At 41.1% G+C, this 18418-nt stretch overlaps 1 protein-coding gene across 2 annotated transcripts in view; it reads right to left on the bottom strand.

Annotated features, from left to right (window-relative positions):
* Nucleotides 1-18418, bottom strand: part of RASSF3 (Ras association domain family member 3) — a 272610-nt gene that overhangs the window by 149164 nt on the left and 105028 nt on the right. For both annotated transcript variants that reach the window (XM_073555455.1, XM_073555456.1), the window contains exon 2: nucleotides 9001-9125. In XM_073555455.1, the coding sequence (XP_073411556.1) occupies nucleotides 9001-9125 (125 nt within the window). The remainder of the gene's footprint in view (nucleotides 1-9000; nucleotides 9126-18418) is intronic.

Below are 18418 nucleotides of genomic sequence, written 5' to 3' on the forward strand. Positions count from 1 at the left end.
CTGCTACGATAATCCAGAAACTGTAGGAGAGATCAGCGCAAGTAGGGTCTTATCCGAGAAACACAGTTAATTTAGCAGTCAGATTATACTCCCCTGTTCAATCTGTTAAAGATGCAAATAATATAGAAAATAAGCAGCAGCGGATCCACAGGTCAGCAAGCGACCAACAAACATCAGACTGTAGAAGAAGTTAGTGGACAATATTCCTCGCTGCCATCAGAATGGAGACATACGTAGATCCCAGTATGGTACAGTAAGGTGGTGGTTTATTTCAACGCGTTTCGAAGTATATAACTTCTTCTTCAGGAAAAACCACAAGCATGACAAGACAGCACGAGTATCACTTAAATAGGTTAACGCTTTGAATGTGGGCGCCAAAAAACTGAACCACATGACTTCATGTCAGGGTTGAGTCCGGTACCACATGTCCTGAACCCTGACATGTAGTCATGTGGTTCAGTTTTTTGGCGCCCACATTCAAAGTGTTAACCTATTTACCATATTTTTTGGACTATTAGGCGCACTTTTTTCCTCTAAGTAGCGGCACACGTGACCGCTGCCAGCCATGCATGCCAGGACCGGCATGGGGCCAATCTTACCAGGATAGGGATGGGGCCATGCATACTAGTATAGGGATGAGGGCGATCATTCCTGCCAGGATAGGGATGAGGGATCCATGCATACCAGGATAGGGATGAGTGCATACCAGGATAGGGATGAGAGGGCCATGCATACCAGGGTAGGGATGAGGGGGCCATGTGTATCAGGATGGGAATGAGGGGCCATATAAACCAGGATAGGGTATATTAAGTACAAAATTGACCACATTTTTTGTTTCCATTTTTTTCCTAATTTCCTCCTTTAAAACCTAGGTGCGTCTTATAGTCCGAAAAAGACGCTAAGTGATACTACTGCTGTCTCTTCATGCCTGTGGGTTTTCCTGAAGAAGAAGTTATATACTTCGAAGCGCGTTGAAATAAACCACCACCTTACTGTACCATACTGGGATATACTGTATGTCTCCATTCTGACGGCAACGCGGAATATTGTCCACTAACTTCCTCTACAGTCTGATCATCTGCTACGATGACATTGTGCACATCTATGAATCAGAAAAGGTGCTGGGAATGCAGCAGGTAGAAGACAGCTGACAGAGATCCCATTTGGCAGCTATGGTATACGTCGCTGTTTCTAGCCATAGTTTATCTGATATCATGTGATTGTTCATGACAATGACCAACAACCCAAATAACAGGGCATCTGCTGAGCTATATCATGATATATTATTTTAAATAGGACAAAACAGTTAATATACATGGGTTTAACATTAAACCATGGACTTATCATTTGATAGATTTCATGGCAGAAAAACCTTCTTGCTTTTTTCAGCAGAATAGAAGCTATAGTGCAGACAACGCACAACTTGGCTTTCTTAATTACTTCTGTAATTATTATGCTACTAAGCTTATAGGAAAGGAAGCCAACCATGGCTAATGGAAATTCTGTGATGTCCTGAAAGCAATTACCTGTTTATTTCTGTGGCTATTGATCGTTCTGAAAGAGGAATCACTAATCATATGTTGATGTGTTCTTTGTCTTCTCTGCTGATATTTCCTAGGTCTCTCAGATAAAACAAGAGTAATTCTCTTTTCCACTACTGATTTACCAGAAATCGGTAATGCACGGATCATCTATGATAGCCCTTTCCAGGCATGACGTGATTTCAGACACTGAGTGATTAATAAATGATTAAAGGAAATGTCTCACAATTATTTTTCTGTTTTGTATTTATGTAAAAATGTTCATTTATAACTGTTTATAATGAGCTTTTTTAATATTTATTTTTTTATTATTATTTACCACTTTGCCCACTGGGGGTTGCCAATTTTATTTTCTGATGTGCAAGTGTCAGAGTGCGGCACTTACATAAAATAAATGCAGCAGACACAGGCCATGGGGGATTGTGGTCGGTGTCAAACCCTATCTCCTATACTGGTATGCCCCGCTCACAGCTGTAGGTGTATCCCTGCGCCATTTTATTGTAGCTCAAAGGCTGTGCACTGGGCTACACTTTCCCTCCATCAGTGCCACATACCGTGATCAGAGCAGAGCAGTCAAATCGTTCACAGCTGCAGCTCATGTCATGGTATTAACTAGTGAGCGCTCATTACGTCTGGGCACTTGGGCTGTGGCGATGTTCCCGATCCTGATGTCACAGATCACCAACCAATAATTACTATGATCAGAGTGCTGCAGCTAGCAATGATATGATAGCTCCACTCTGATCATTGTAATTGCCAGTGAGCAATGACCAGAACCAGGGATGGGGGTGCAAATAACACCACCCTCTCTCTAATGCCTCATCAAGGTAGTGCAAATTACACTCAATTGCATTCTAATCACTCCTCCTACATTACCTTACAGGAAATGCCATAAACTGAAAAATAATCAAAATTCCAGAATTTGTTTTTGGTCACTTCACCTCCCTAAGAAAATGAAATAATAAGCAAACAAAACATCCCTCACATATCTCCATCAACAAAAAAATAAAACGACAACAGGTTTCTGAACATGGAGACACACCATTGTTTTTTTAGAACAAACTACTGAATTTGTTTTCAACATTACAATAAAAAAAACCAACCTATACAAGTTTAGTATTGCCATAATCATACAGGTTCAGAGAAACGTGATACCTGGTCATTTTTACCATACAATAAACGCCATAAGAACAAATCCAAACATAATGGAGTGACACTGTTCATGTCAGTATCACATTGCAGTCACCAACAAAATGGCGCTGCAGTGTGATCCTAAACTTTATTCTCCCCTTCCTTTTGTCAATCCAGCCTACATTTACTGCAGTCATAAACAGGGGCAAGCCGGCGTTGGGGGCAAGCAGACAAGGAAGCTGCCTAGGGCACCTGCTTCTAATAGTGGCACACCAAGATGCCACTATGGGGTCCCTGAGTAAGAGGGGCCTGGCGCCACCCAACCCCAAAGGCACCCCCCCGCATTCAACATATCGGCAACTTAGATGCCGATACAGTTGAAAGCAGCGGTGATAGAGGAGAGAGCATCATGTGACGCTCCCTCTCCCATCACTTCCCCTCTGCCTGTGACTCAGCGTGTGCTAACAGGAGAGCTTATGAGACGCTGAGACGCTCTGCACAAGCTACAGCAGCAGGGGAATGAAGAGGAGAGGTAAAGTATTGTGTGTGTGGACTGCACTATACTATAGTGGGTGTGTGTGTAGACTGCACTATACTGTACACCGTGTGCAGAATTATTAGGCAAGTTGTATTTGAGAGGATTCTTTTTATTATTGAATAACAACTATGTTCTCAATCAACCGAAAAGACTCATATATATCAAAGCTTAATATTTTTGGAAGTTGGGAGTGGGTTTTTTTTTTAGATTTGGCTATCTTAGGAGGATATCTGTTTGTGCAGGTAATGATTACTGTGCAGATTTATTAGGCAACTTAATAAAAACCAAATATATACCCATCTCACTTGTTTATTTTTACCAGGTAAACCAATAGAGCAACACAAAATTTAGAAATAAACATTTCTGACATTCAAAAACAAAACAACAAAAAATCAGTGACCAATATAGCCACCTTTCCTTACGATGACACTCAAAAGCCTTCCATCCATAGATTCTGTCAGTTGCTTGATCTGTTTATGATCAACATTGTGTGCAGCAGCCACCACAGCCTCCCAGACACTGTTCGGAGAGGTGTACTGATTTCTCTCCCTGTAGATCTCACATTTTATGAGGGACCACAGGTTCTCTATGGGGTTCAGATCAGGTGAACAAGGGGGCCATGTCATTATTTTTTCTTCATTTAGACCTTTACTGGCCAGCCACGCTGTGGAGTATTTGGATGCATGTGATGGAGCATTGTCCTGCATGAAAATCATGTTTTTCTTGAACGATTCCGACTTCTTCCTGTACCACTGCTTGAAGAAGGTGTCTTCCAGAAACTGCCAGTAGGTCTGGGAGTTGAGCTTCATTCCATCCTCAACCCGAAAAGGTCCACCAGGTTCATATTTGATGATACCAGCCCATGCCAGTACCCCACCTCCACCTTGCTGGTGACTGAGTCAGAGTGGAGCCCTCTGCCCTTTACTGATCCAGCCTCGGGCCCATCCATCTGGCCAATCAAGAGTCGCTCTCATTTCATCAGTCCATAAAACCTTAGAAAAATCAGTCTTAAGATATTGCTTGGCCCAATCTTGACATTTTATCTTATGTTTCTTGTTGAAAGGTGGTCGTTTTTCAGCCTTCCTTACCTTGGCCATGTCCCTGAGTATGGCACACCTTGAGCTTTTTAATACTTCAGTAACGTTGCAGCTCTGAAATATGGCAAAACTGGTGGCAAATGGCATCTTGGCAGCTTCACGCTGGATTTTCCTCAATTCATAGGCAGTTATTTTACGCCTTTTTTTTATCAACACGCTTCTTGCGACCCTGTTGGATATTTGCCATGAAACGCTTGATTGTTTAGTGATCACGCTTCAAAAGTTTGGCAATTTCAAGATTGCTGCATCCCTCTGCAAGACATCGCACAATTTTTGACTTTTCAGAGTCCGTCAAATCTCTCTTCTGACCCATTTTGCCAAAGGAAAGGAAGTTGCCTAATAATTAAGCACACCTTATTTAGGGTTTTTATGTCATTAGACCACACCCATCCTCATTACAGAGATGCCAATCACCTGATTTACATAATTGGCAGTTGGCTTTCAAGCCTATACAGCTTGGAGTAGGACAACATGTATAAAAAAGATGATGTGATCAAAATACTCATTTGCCTAATAATTCTGCACGCAGTGTAGTGTGCATTCTACACACTGTAGTGTTTCAAGAAATCCCATGTCCACTATGCGTGCACAGATGCCCACGGCTCACCCGCAGAAACGGACAAGTGGCGCGTCTCTCCAGACCGTTCAGTAGCCGGCAATGCTTTGGACGCAGCGGACATGTGCAAATTACTGAACGTGTGTGTCAAGGGGTCCTTCTCTGATACAACACAATCAACAGAGCGAGGGAAGTGTGAACAATCGCAAGACCTTTATTATAGGCAAAACTAAAAGGTCCATAAACAATCCACCACACTGAGGATACAATAGTCTAGAACACAAATGCAGTTCAGTAACAGGATGAATGTCCAAGGGGATGAGAGTCCAATAATAAAGTAGACAGAGGATAAAATGGGTCCATATGCTTCCCCTTCTCTCTGACGTGTTGTCCTCACACGATCATCACCACACAGGGTCTGACTTGAACAGTTCCTGTCCTCCCCAGCCCCCTCCTTATGTCCAGCGGTAGTCAGACAGGTTAGGGCGGTTTTCAGGCCTCCCAGACCTGACAAAGTTGACTTGGGGATTAAGGCACTACAGGGGGTTCATCAAGAGGCATAGATAGTCAGGCTGCAGACAGTAAGTGAGCTAATTCAATTATCAGACTTTTGGAAGGTAATTGAGACTCTAGACAATATGGGAATACACGGAATGATACAGGGCAACAAGAGAGCACTATGGAAATCCGTAAAATATAGATCGACACAAAATGATACCCACATAACATATCACACCATCACAACCGTGTGCACCTGCCCTAAGGAGGCTGGGAAACAAGCGTCGAACGACTTCAATATTGTCGATTGCGCTTGTTTACCGGCCTGAACTTAGTGCTTGTAAATATAACAGAAACGTTTCTGTGTGATGGTGCAATATGTGACCATTTGGGGCCCCACTTTAAACTTTTGCCCAGGGCCCCACTTTGTCTAAAACTGGCCCTGGTCGTAAAGCGAGATAGCAGCGCACTAAGTTTTAATGTCAAATGTCAGAAATCGCTCCCACTAGTGTTTAAAGGGAACCTGTCAGCAGGATTGTGCTGAGTAACCTAAAGACTGTGTCAGGTTGGCGCCGTTATACTGTTTAAATGATACCTTGGGTGATGAAATCTGTCTTGTGGTTGTTTAATCTTTATTTTCAGTTAACCTCTTTCCTACATCGGGCGTATATTTATGCCAATGTCGGACTTCCTCCCTCACCGCCGGAGCCCACATCTTTCCCAGGACACGTCAGCTGTTTTCAACAGCTGACATGTGCCAGCAATAGCCGTGGGTGGAATCACGACCCACCCGCGGCTACTAACTAGTTAAATGCCACTGTCAAACGCTGACAGCGGCATTTAAATGGTGCTTCCAGCAATCATGCCGGAAATACGCACACCGGTGACCCGCGTCACGTGATCGCGGGTCACCGGTGTGTTGGCATCACAACCCAAGGTCTCCTGGAGACTTGTATGGTTGTCAGTGCCAGAATGCTGTGAGCGCTACCCAGTGGACAGCACTCATAGCAACTCAGCAATTCTACTATATAGAAGCAATCTGACCATCGCATCTATGTAGCAGAGTCGATCGGGCTAAGGCAGCTTCTAGTCTCCTATGGAGACATGCCAAAAGTAAAAAAAAAATATATTTAAAAATATAAAAAAATATAAAAGTTCAAATCACCCCCTTTCGCCGCATTCAAAATAAAACAATGAAAATAAAATCACACATACACATATTTGGTATTGCCGCGATCAGAATAGTCTGATCTATCAATAAAAAAAAAGGATTAACCTGATCGCTGAATGGCGTAGCGAGAAAAAAAGTCAAAACGCCAGAATTACGTTTTTTTGGTCGCCATGACATAGCATTAAAATGCAATAACAGGCGATCAAAAGAATGTATCTGCACAATGGGGTATCATTAAAAATGTCAGCTTGGCACGCAAAAATTAAGCCCTCATCCGACCCGAGATCACAAAAAATGGTAACTCTACGGGTATCGGAAAATTGCGCAATTTTTTTTTTTTTTAGCCAAGTTTGGAATTTTGTTTCACTACCTAGATAAAAAAGAATCTAGACATGTTTGGTGTCTATGAACTTGTAATGACCTGGAGAATCATAATAGCAGGTCAGTTTTAGAATTTAGTTAACCTAGCAAAAAAGTCAAACATAAAACAAGTGTGGAATTGCACTTTTTTTTGCAATTTCATCGCACTTGGAATTTTTTTTCCCGTTTTCTAGTGCACGACATGGTAAAGCTAATGTAATTCAAAAGTACAACTCATCCCGCAAAAAAAAAGCCCTCACATGGCCATATTGACGGAAAAATAAAAAAAAGTTATGGCTCTGGAAAGAAGGGGAGCGAAAAACAAAAAAGCAAAACTGAAAAAGTTCCAGGGGTTAAGGGGTTAATGAGATTCTTGTGCTTCAGGGAAGCCTGTGGGGGTCTTCATGTGGTGCTCTTCTTAGATATGCATCCTTCTGGCTTATGGCCAGTTACTGAACGCTCAGTGGCCTGCCCCCTATTTTACATAATGCATATAATATTATGAAATTATAAAAAAAAAATTACATTCAGCAAAATGGTGCCGGCAGCGCCTGTGCAGTAGCATGTATCGCATTATGCATATAATATTGCTGGGTAAAAAAAATAAATAACTTCATTAAAACGGTGCATGCGAAGTAGCATCTATCACTCGCCAACCTGACAGTGTCTGTAGTTTACTGAGCACAATCCTGCTGACTGGTTCCCTTTAAGAGTTGAAATATCAAAATGTTTTTGATCATTTTTCATATTTTATATCATAAATATTACATATATTTTTTAAAAAAAGTAAACCATTAATATTTTGTTTTTACAATTGCTTTACTTTTTTATTATATATATATATATATATATATATATATATATATATATATATATTTCAGTTACCGTATACAGCCCCCTCGGCTTACACATGGAGTCACTGTCCCAGAAGCCGGAGGGGGGAGGTAGAACGTCGGAGCAACGGGTCACAGGAGGCAGGAGCCGGCGGCTGCGTCTGTAACTGTGCCCGCTGTTAAAGAGAAATGAATATTCACTGCACTGGCACTGCACTGAACATGCATTTATATGCATTATAGCTCACACAGTCACAGCCGCAGCTGCCGGCATCCAGCAGCTGTGAAAAAAAAACAAAAAAAACCTCCTACTTACCTTCCCCGTGCGCCCTCGCAGCATCTTGTTTTCCAGCTTCCAGCAGCTCCTGCGGCTGGGCGATCACATGTCCCCGCTGAGTGGAGAGAGATGAATATTCATTATCTTAAAGAGCGGTGACACATGATCGCTCGGCTGCAGGAGATGCTGGAAGCTGGAAGAAATGATGCTGCAAGGGCGCGCAGGGAAGGTAAGAGTTTTTTTATACTTTTCTCATGGTGGCCATGCATACATGGATAGGGATGAGGAGCCATGCAGATAAGGATGGGGATAAGGAGCCATGTATACAAAGATGGGGATAAGGAGCCATGCATACCAGGACAAGGATGAGGAGCCATGCATACAAGGAAGGGCATAAGGAGCCATGCATACCAGGACAAGGATGAGGAGCCATGTATACAAGGATGGGGAAAAGGAGCCATGCAGACCAGGACAGGGATGAGGAGCCATGCATACAAGGATGGGGATGAAGAGCCATGCATACCAGGATGGGGATGCGGGGACAATGCTTAAACTCAAGTCAATATGTTTTCCCAGTTTTTTGTGGCAAAATTATGTGCCTCGGCTTATACTCGGGTCGACTTATACATGAGTATATACAGTAAGTTGTCAGATATAAATAGCAAAATTGCTATGCAGATGTAATAGAACAGCTGTTAGTCACACGTAACACATTCAAATTGTAATGTAATATAACAATGGATTAGTCACTGAGGGCACCTCCATTTTCTCATCAATGGTATATATATATATATATATATATATATATATACATACTGTGTATATATATATATATGTGTGTGTGTGTACTCTAATTGTTTGGATGGTCTGCATACATGTATATACAAGCAAACAAAGGAGAGAAAGGCATGAGCATCACAAACCAGCAACTTTTGGGAAAATAAAAAAGATTATGCTTGGTAATACATGTACAGCTTTTTATAAAATAAAATGATTACCTTATCATTGTTATTGGAGTGGTCCAATGTGTCGTACGCAGGTAAACATTCCATTAATTTTCCATTCGGCTCACAATTTAATTGCACCTGTCCTTGGCAATGAGAGTGGCATGTGTATTTACAATCTGAAATAGTCAAGAAGATGTAAGAAATGTTAAACACATTTAAATACGTGAAACAAAAATGTATTTTATGGGTATAAACATTCCAGTATATATATAAAAATATATGTAAGCATATCACCGCCACAGAATCACCCTAGTTTTCATGTTTCATTGCAAGTCCAATTTTACCTAATATTAAATGTCCAAATGGATGCCTGGAAAAGACTCATAAAACTATCAACAAAAAATTATCTAAAGTTTAATGTTTAAATCCAATTTTTAGATTAATTGGTAATTTATTTTTCCTTTCATACAGTTGTTCCAAATATGTGTTTTTGTATTTCCATCCACTGCCATCCTATTCACCACTCTTCTCTGGCCTGCATTGTGAATAGTTACACAATACTGCTCTTGATCTACACTACATACCACTCAGCACAGCCATACACAGGACTGGTGACATCAGAGGCACTACAGTAAGGAGGAGTCCTGATTAGCTCAATTTACATATGCAGGACTCCTAGGATTGACTTTATAATGGAGAGGACCACTAGGTGTTTTACTGTGAGGACTGATCACAGCAGGGGCATTGTAGTGAATAGAAATACCATTTACATATTCAGGATCAGAGTCCTCACCCTGATATAGTAGTTATATCAGAAAGGTGTGTGGAAATGCCATGATATAGCCCTTTAATTGAAATTGATAATCCATGTAAATGAGCCATACAATTCTATTTTTTAGTAAATACCGTAATTTTTTTTCTTTACAGATTCTATATTGATTCCAGTAATGATTGTTCTACTAGATTATATAACAAAGGAAGAACAGCATAGTAAAGAAGGCTATCATTGAACACTGTGGCAGATCTGGACTTAGAGCGGTGAGATAAGTGCACCCTTTACTTCCCTTTATAAAGGAAGCCACAGCTATCTTGGTACACAAATATACAGGACAGTGGCAGAAATAACCTGGACATGTGCAACAACAGGGAAACAAATCTAACCACCGTATTATGCGGTTCGCCAACCGTGTAGATAGATGATGTACAGGACGGGTTTGTGTTTGCTTTAGAATATTCCTAGTCTACTGCTTGGTTCACCTTGTGGTTATTTTGTATGTTATGGAAGGCATTCTGTGACACAGGTCTGATTGAGTTGACTTTTCTAACAATCATGGCTTATTTGGTTGGCCATCAGACATTTCCTCTAATCTAGGGGTGTACAATCTGCAGCCCGTGGGCCACATGGGACCTGCAATGTCTTTTTGTGCAGCCCCAGACATCTGCAGTGCTACATAGAGTAAAACAAATTTGTGCCTGAATGTGGCTCTCTGTCATAGTCTGAGGATGTGTAAGCTTGGCTGCTTATGTTACAGATATCTACTATCTTGTCTAGTCATCGACTCCTCTAGCATCAAGTGAGCAGGGAAATCCTATTCTTCAAGGTGGAGAAAGTCTTCCCAAGTTATCATATATTACTGTCATATATTGTCAGATTGGAATACCACTTTTTACATTTTTTCTGAGACCCTACAGTGGTGCAATGTAACAATGTGGCTCTTGGACCCCAAAAAAAAGAGCAACCGTACGCTAACTTGACTTCTGAAGTGCTCAAGAGCAAATCTGGGTATGTACTATGCAGTTTGTAACTTAAAGCCCCCATACATCTTAGATTAAAGTGGCTGACGCCGCTGATATTGATGTGCTCCACTGACGGTCAAATATGTATGGGACACCAGCCGACTGATGGTCAGTAGAGATGTTTTTCCTGAGATAAGCCGTTGGTGAATGTGTCAGTCGGTGACTTTCTCATATAGAACACAAGTGTCTGCTTAGATGGCTGATGGCCAAATGATCGGTCAATTAGATGGCCAACACCCATCTAATGTGGATGGCCAGCTTTTTTTTGCCCATTTGTCTCCCGATGCAGAAATGTCATGACATGAACAACCACTAGCATGGCAGTCTCCTGTGTAAGTATAACTTTTCTTCCAATAATTTTGTAGATCTCACATTTTAGGCTTGAAGCAAACCAATCTGAAATTAGTGGTAATAGTAGAAGACCATTTATTACTATCCATTTTTGCAATCACCACAATAGAAGTTGATCCAAATTTCTTATACAGTATGTCCTATTAAAAAACCATTTCAGGTAACAAATATATATTTTACTGAGGTGGCCTTCACGGAAGAAAAAAATATGGAGAGATAAATATGATAAGCTGGAGATAGGATGAAGCTGCCAGTTAGAGGGGTGTTTGAAGCAATAGTGTGGTGGCATTGTGCTCGATGCGAGAATACCAAATGAGGTAGAGTAGGAACCATTGCATGTACTGCCTATAAGGAACGGGGACACAAGTTTTTGGTGTGATTTTTGTGGGGAAGCTTTGACTATCATTGTACTGATAAAGGGGGTGCTCCGTGTGTCACTTTTGTGGGATGGCTGAATTTGGCTCTCAAGGCAAGCAAAGATGGGGATCACTGAACTAGATGGAGGCCAGAAGAGTGTCCATTTGGCTTCTAGGTGACCAGTTTGCTACTGCATAGTATCTATTTAATGTATACGAGAGTGACGCAGAAAGCCACCTCATAAAGAAGACTACCAAACAGTGTAAATTTATTTCGCAATAGACCCCTATATTGAACAGATGCCACAGTGTCCATACTGTCGGATGTATGTTTCATGAACATATACACCTGTCAGTAGATAAAGCTCAGTGTGTCCCTGCTGCTTGCTAATAAACATTTGATAATAAGTCAGTGTCTTCACATGTACAGGTGAGTCAACTGGTTCTAACACTTTATAACCACAGGAGACAAGAAATTGCTTGCATAGAAACTACACGTCTAGACCAGTTGTGATGGGATCACCTACCACATATCTTCTTCTACCATCTGGAATGTCTGTGTAATCTTTGCATGCTATTTTGTTCGCACAAAATTCAGACAGGGTTTATACAAAACCAATGAATGTACTTATCCAAGTTAGAATGGTGGAAAGAACACGACTACTGGATAAACACAGACATTGCTGTAGATACCCTAAACGCGCTGTTCCTTGTAACTGTCATCAGGCTCTTTTCTGTGATCATATCCACAAAGGACAATTGAAAACCACTGATTTCAATGAATCGTGTGAAATTTTTCAGTTGGAAAATCAAAGTAGTAATATTGTGCTCCCCCACGTGATAGCAATGACATCTAGCAACAAGACCACAAGGGTACACTACACTGTGTACTGGTAGCTCAGTGTCTACTGGTCCATGACATGAAAGCTCAGGAAGTCTGTATGCTGGCAAACTAGGTTTGTGCATGTGGCAATGCCATGTGCTTATGCCATTATTGTGCCAAAAGTAAACAGACACAAAAAAAAAGTAGGAATCCTTTGTTATCCGTTGGAACTGACTAACTAGTACGTTGCCACTTCTACAAAACCTAGCTGCTTTGCTTCACTTCTTAAAGCTAGGTAGACCTTCACCAAAAATGCCTTTTTGTTAGGCGGCATGGTGGCTCAGCACTGCAGTCTTGCAGCGCTGGAGTCCTGGGTTCAAATACCACCAAGGACAAAATTTGCAAGGAGTTTGTATGTTCTCCCCGTGTTTGCGTGGGTTCCCTCTGGGTTCTCCGGTTTCCCACACACTCCAAAGACATACTGATAGGAAATCCTTAATGTCTGTAAAGCGCTGTGGAATTAATGGTGCTATATTAGCAAAGTATAATAAAATATTAACAAATTGGGCTTAGAAAATGTTCTATTTTTTATAAGTGCTCAAATACAGCAGGTATTGAATATAAGTCGCATATGTGGAGGATTAATAGCTCAGAAAACTGCTTACCAGGTACATATTCAGGATTCGCAATAATGAATGACATTATGAAATACAGTAAGCATGTACTACACGGTAATGTTTTGTTTCTTGTGAATAATTCATTTCCAACTATACGTTTCTCTATATTGAATACAACAAATATGTAAGACTATGGGATACGCAGAAATATAGCAGGGATGATGCTGCATATTCCTCCTATGTCATTAATATTCCTATTCCCTAAAAGTATACTCCAGCCGTTAATATTCACAGAAGCCGACATGCAATTAGTTGCGGGGTAAACAGCACATCAGAGCATCATTCGCATTATTTAGGGACACTGGATACAAAGTAATGTGTAGAGATCCTACATATGAAGGGTATGACGGAAAGTACATCTATAACATGACTTCCCTTCTAGATCACCAGCTCAGTAATTACTACACTACAATACATCATCAGATCATCTACTATTGAGGAAAGCGATAAATCAGACAGCAGCCCCGATAGTAACGCACAGGGATTAGCTATGATCCCATCGGTGGTGTTACTCTTCTTGCAGAATCTTATATGACCCACATTCATCTGGACACCTACCTGAGGTTTTGCTCTTCTTAACCTGGACTTTGATTTTGCTGGAAAGCTTATATATTGCAGTTCCCATCCCAGACGGCGCTTGTGACTGTGAAGCCGGGAAGCTGTGCTGCTCATATATCCAGCAGGCTATGGGAAATGTAATGCACTGACTCAGAAAGATCAGGCTGAGTGCTGCTGATGCTGAAGAGGCAGCTCTACCGCAGCATTGTGTCTGACCGGCTGCCGCACAAGGAAGTCTATGTCTCACTACGCGTATTCCTGGGGCATTTGCCATTCAAATAATTCTGGATAAAGTCAGAAAGTAGGAAGTATTTATACCTAGACGTCATATGTTCTGCACATGCTGGGTACTTTCTACCTTCTGTGTTGCAGTAAAGCACGTTCAGGTGCACTTCCCAGAAATCACATTTGTCCACCACTTGTTCTTGCTAGATTACACACTATCCATTAAGGGAATATTAGTTCTGTACACACTTGTAAATGCAGCACATCGGAACAGGGTGAGGTGGAGGGACCCTTCTAAGGGAGGCATTGAACTCACTACTATACAACTACTACTAATACTACTAATACTGTACTCTCTGATTGCTACTATTATCCAACAGCACAATATTTTGTGTGCCACTCTGGGTTATTAAAGGGTGAACCTGTCACCATACTTGGGACAGCACAATATGATGATAGATCAGCTTTAGGTCATTGGCCCAAAGGCATGACAGTCTATTGTGCAATGTATCAACCGTTATGTTAATGCCAATGTAATTTTATAGTATGTACACAATGTATAAAAACAAAAAAAGGCAACTTGTCAAGTATATGTGTCACTTAAAGGGAACCTGTCACCATGAAAAAGCAGTGAAAGCTGCCGACACCATGTTATAGAGCAGGTGGAGCTGAGCAGATTGATATATAGCTTTATAAGACAAGATTCAGTATAACCTGAGTTTTCCTAGCTTAATCCTCTGATCTTTTTGGGATTTTCAGTCCAGTGGGCGGTCCCATCAGCTATTGACAGTTATTGATTCTGTAAGTGTACATACAGAGATACTTGTCAATAGCTGATGTGACTGCCCACTGGACTAGAAATCCCAAAAAGATCAGAGGATTAAGTGAGGAAAACTCAGGTTATACTGAATCTTTTCATATAAAGCTATATATTAATCTGCTCTGTTCCCCTTGCTCTATAACGTGTTGCTTGCAGATAGGACTGCATGTTCATGATTACTTGTTCCCTTTAAGTGACAACTTAGCTTTTGTTCAGGATTCAGGGTCTTATTTTACACCCAAAATTTTTTAAATTTCTAGGCAGACCATAAAAACTTTGTCCTTATCCGTTACATGTGACGTCTCCTGTCACAACTACCACGCAAACATTACAACTAACTAACCTGGGAATAAACTGCCTGCTCGACATAGATTTAGCAACACATTCCAGTTTGGTAATGCAAGTGGTTAATTACTTCTAACTTTCTTTGCGGATTAGGTACACTGCTGAAAAAATGATGGAACACTTAAATCATATATTGAATCTCAAAGAACAAAAGATTCAAGATGAAAATCTTTATCAATATAATTTTTATAATTCGTTTAGCACAAAATGACATATCAAGGGTCAATGGAAACTAAACTCATCAGCCATTTGAAGACTGGATTCCAAATCACCCCGAAAATCAATGTAAAGAATTAAAAACACAGGAAGATCCAATTTCTATGAATTTCATCACATCAACTGATGAGACCCAGTAGTGTATAGCTCCACAAGCCTGTGTTTCACCCCAACATCTGGGAACACTCCTGATGAGGCAGAAGATGATATCCTGGGGGATCCTCTCCTGGACATGCATCAGTGAGCTTCAGGATAGTCAGTGGTGCTATTAGTGAGTGTCAGATGCACTGATACATAATATCCTAGACATACTCATTTAGATTTAGGTGTGGGAAAGGTAAGAGCTAGTCAATGGCTTCAATGCCTTAATCATCCAGGAACTGGTTACAAATTCTGGCCACATGAGGTTGTACATTGTCATTGACGAGGAACCTAGGGCCCCACTGCACGAACAGAACTTCTAGCAAGAATAACTCTGAGGAATTATCCTGGTACACACTAGCAGTTAGAGTAACGTTGGCTAGTATGTAAAAGTTTGCGCAACCCTCAAAGGATATGCCTCCCCAGGCTATCTTTGACCCACCACCAAAATTATCTTACTGGATGATGCGGTAGGCAGTGTAATGTTCACAGTGGCATCTACTCTTTCACGTCTGTTAATGTACTAAATGGGAACCTGCTCTCATCTATGAAAAGAATGGGGCATCAATAGCAGACCTGGGAATTTTGGTGTACTCTGCACAGTTCTGGACCTGGAGCACAGGAGTCATGAAATCTGTCTCTGGCAGTTTGGTCAGAAAAACCAACACCAGTAGCCTTCAAGAAGTAATTTTGCAGGGCTCTGTCAGATCTTCACCCAATCTTCCTTACCCAAATACCGATCCTGCTGCTGTGTGGAGGCCCTTCAATGACTTTACAGCTCTTCTGTAATGGTCCATGTTCTGGTATCTGCTCCATTCTCTCGAGACTGTGCTGGGAGACACAGCAAACCTTCTTATGACAGCATGTATGGATGTACGCTCCAGCAGGAGCTGGACTACATGTGCAATGGGCTGCAGGTACCATCTCATGCTACCAGTAGTGACAAGGACACCAGTAAAATGAAAACTAGAGAAGAATCAGGAAGGATAAGGAGAAGGTAATTGGGGCCATCACCTACAAAACCATTCCCTTTTTACTGGGGTATTTTGTGTTAAGCTGGTTTCACATTAGCGGTTTTTTTGCACAGCGCTTCGTGCGCATCCATGCGCACCTATGTTTAACATGACGTGTGCATGGTCTTGCGTTTGCACGCGTTCATATGCGTTTTTGTGCGCATTCGTTTTTTCACAGTGTGTGCCTAGGCGTGCCAGATGCAACCTGTTGCATTTTTTGGTGCGCCGAAAAACGTAAAAAACGCATGCGCACGCTTGAGCACGGAATGCGACAAAATAATGCATTACAGTCTATGGGAACGCAGGCGTGCGCTTGGACATGCGTACGCCTGCATTTGCAAACGCATGCATTTTAAGAGTTAAAATGGAAAGAAAAGGGTTAAAACGGATGCGCCTAAAAACCAGCAAACACATGCAAAAACGCATGATGCTGCGCAAAAAAACGCTAATGTGAAAGTAGCCTTACCTCTCCAGTGCACCTATTGCCACTTTCATTTCTACCAAAACAGATGAAGTTCATTCACAACTTCTCCTGCATACTTAAGGGTAAGGTCTTACAGTGGAGTTTTGACGTAATCCAAAATTTCATACAGTTTTTTGCATAAGCAAGCAAGGTTTTGACAATACATTTTTTTGACTGTGTAACCCACACTTTATAGGTCAATCAATGTGGATCACCTGTTCCTGCTAAACAGCACGTAGTAAAAAAAATGCACTATCAACACTGCAAATGTTATGCAAAATATGCAAAATTCTATTCAGTTTTTGATTGCATCAAAAGAGAAGTGCGTGACCTTTCTCTAATTGGTCAAACTGATATACAGTACCTAAAGTTTCATTAATTTGAGGATGTAATGAAGTATGGAAGTGTTCCCTTAAAGGTTACTAGTATCTTCTTTGGCAGTAAGGCACAGCTTTTCAGCCTCCCAATCTCCTATTTGGGAAGGTGCTCTTTTACTTCAGTGGTAGGACTAGAGGCATCGGCTCTCCAACTGTGCACTCACCAATAATGAGGCAGCTTTATCTCTGCAGTATCGGAGGAGCTCCAGTGATCGCAGCCAGCTTGAGAGCAGCACTTACAAGCTCTACTGGAAAGAGCTTGTAAGTACTGCACATGTTTGGCCACTGCTGATAGACTGCAGCAGTGGCCACTAACTTGTTTTTACAAGCACTTAACAATTTTTCCCATATGAGAACATGGGAATAACTCTTTAATTTTTTGGATCAGTATATACAGTGAACATGTACATTTGACTAATTACAGGTATTAATACGTTTGGGCATGCAGCAATGAAAAAACTCATAAAAATTAATTATATTCCAGTTTTCGTTTAAAGTCACTAATGGCACCAATTATGTCTAACTCTTGCTGCTAAAGAGAAGAACATGTTGATAGTTTGCCCCTTACTAACGGTAAAGACACAGACAGGCTGGATTAGTGGACTTGGCTTTCAACATATTTCATTCCAGGTCACCAATTCACAACGCAGCGACATGAATAGATGTCTCAGGAAGGTCATATGGGCACACATGATTTCTCTGAAGTGCTGTCACAGTGAATAGACATTTGCTCAGATCAGTCTGGACAAAATTACCAAGCCCCTAAGTCATCAAACTAGGCATGTAATATCTATAAGAAATAGGGCTACTCCACAAGAATGGATAAGTCAGCAGCACATGTCACACGTACTTCAATGCCACAACATCACTGTGTATTAGGGAAGCCTCTTACTCATGGAAACAAAAACTAAAGAAAAACCCAACAAATCAAGCAGTCAATCAATAATAATAATTATATTAATTATTAATAATATAACAAAATATATATAATAAAATTATTATTAATATTAATAATTATATTAATTAATTAACACAAAGAATTCGTCCTGGGACAGCTCATAGGATCCCACGGTTTGCAGTATCATCTCTATGCCGATGACACACAGATCTACCTATCTGGACCTGACATCACCTCCTTACTGATCAAAATCACGCAATGTCTGTCCGCTATTTCAGTTTTCTTCTGTGCTCGCTTTCTAAAACTGAACATGGACAAAACAGAATTCATAATATTTCCCCATCTCACTCTACCCCTCCACCAGACTTATTCATCAATGTCAATGGCTGCTCACTTTCCCCAGTCCCGC

This window comes from Dendrobates tinctorius, unplaced genomic scaffold (genome assembly GCF_039654945.1).
Source record: "Dendrobates tinctorius isolate UK_male_01 unplaced genomic scaffold, ASM3965494v1 ptg000224l, whole genome shotgun sequence".
Classification (NCBI taxonomy): domain Eukaryota; kingdom Metazoa; phylum Chordata; class Amphibia; order Anura; family Dendrobatidae; genus Dendrobates; species Dendrobates tinctorius.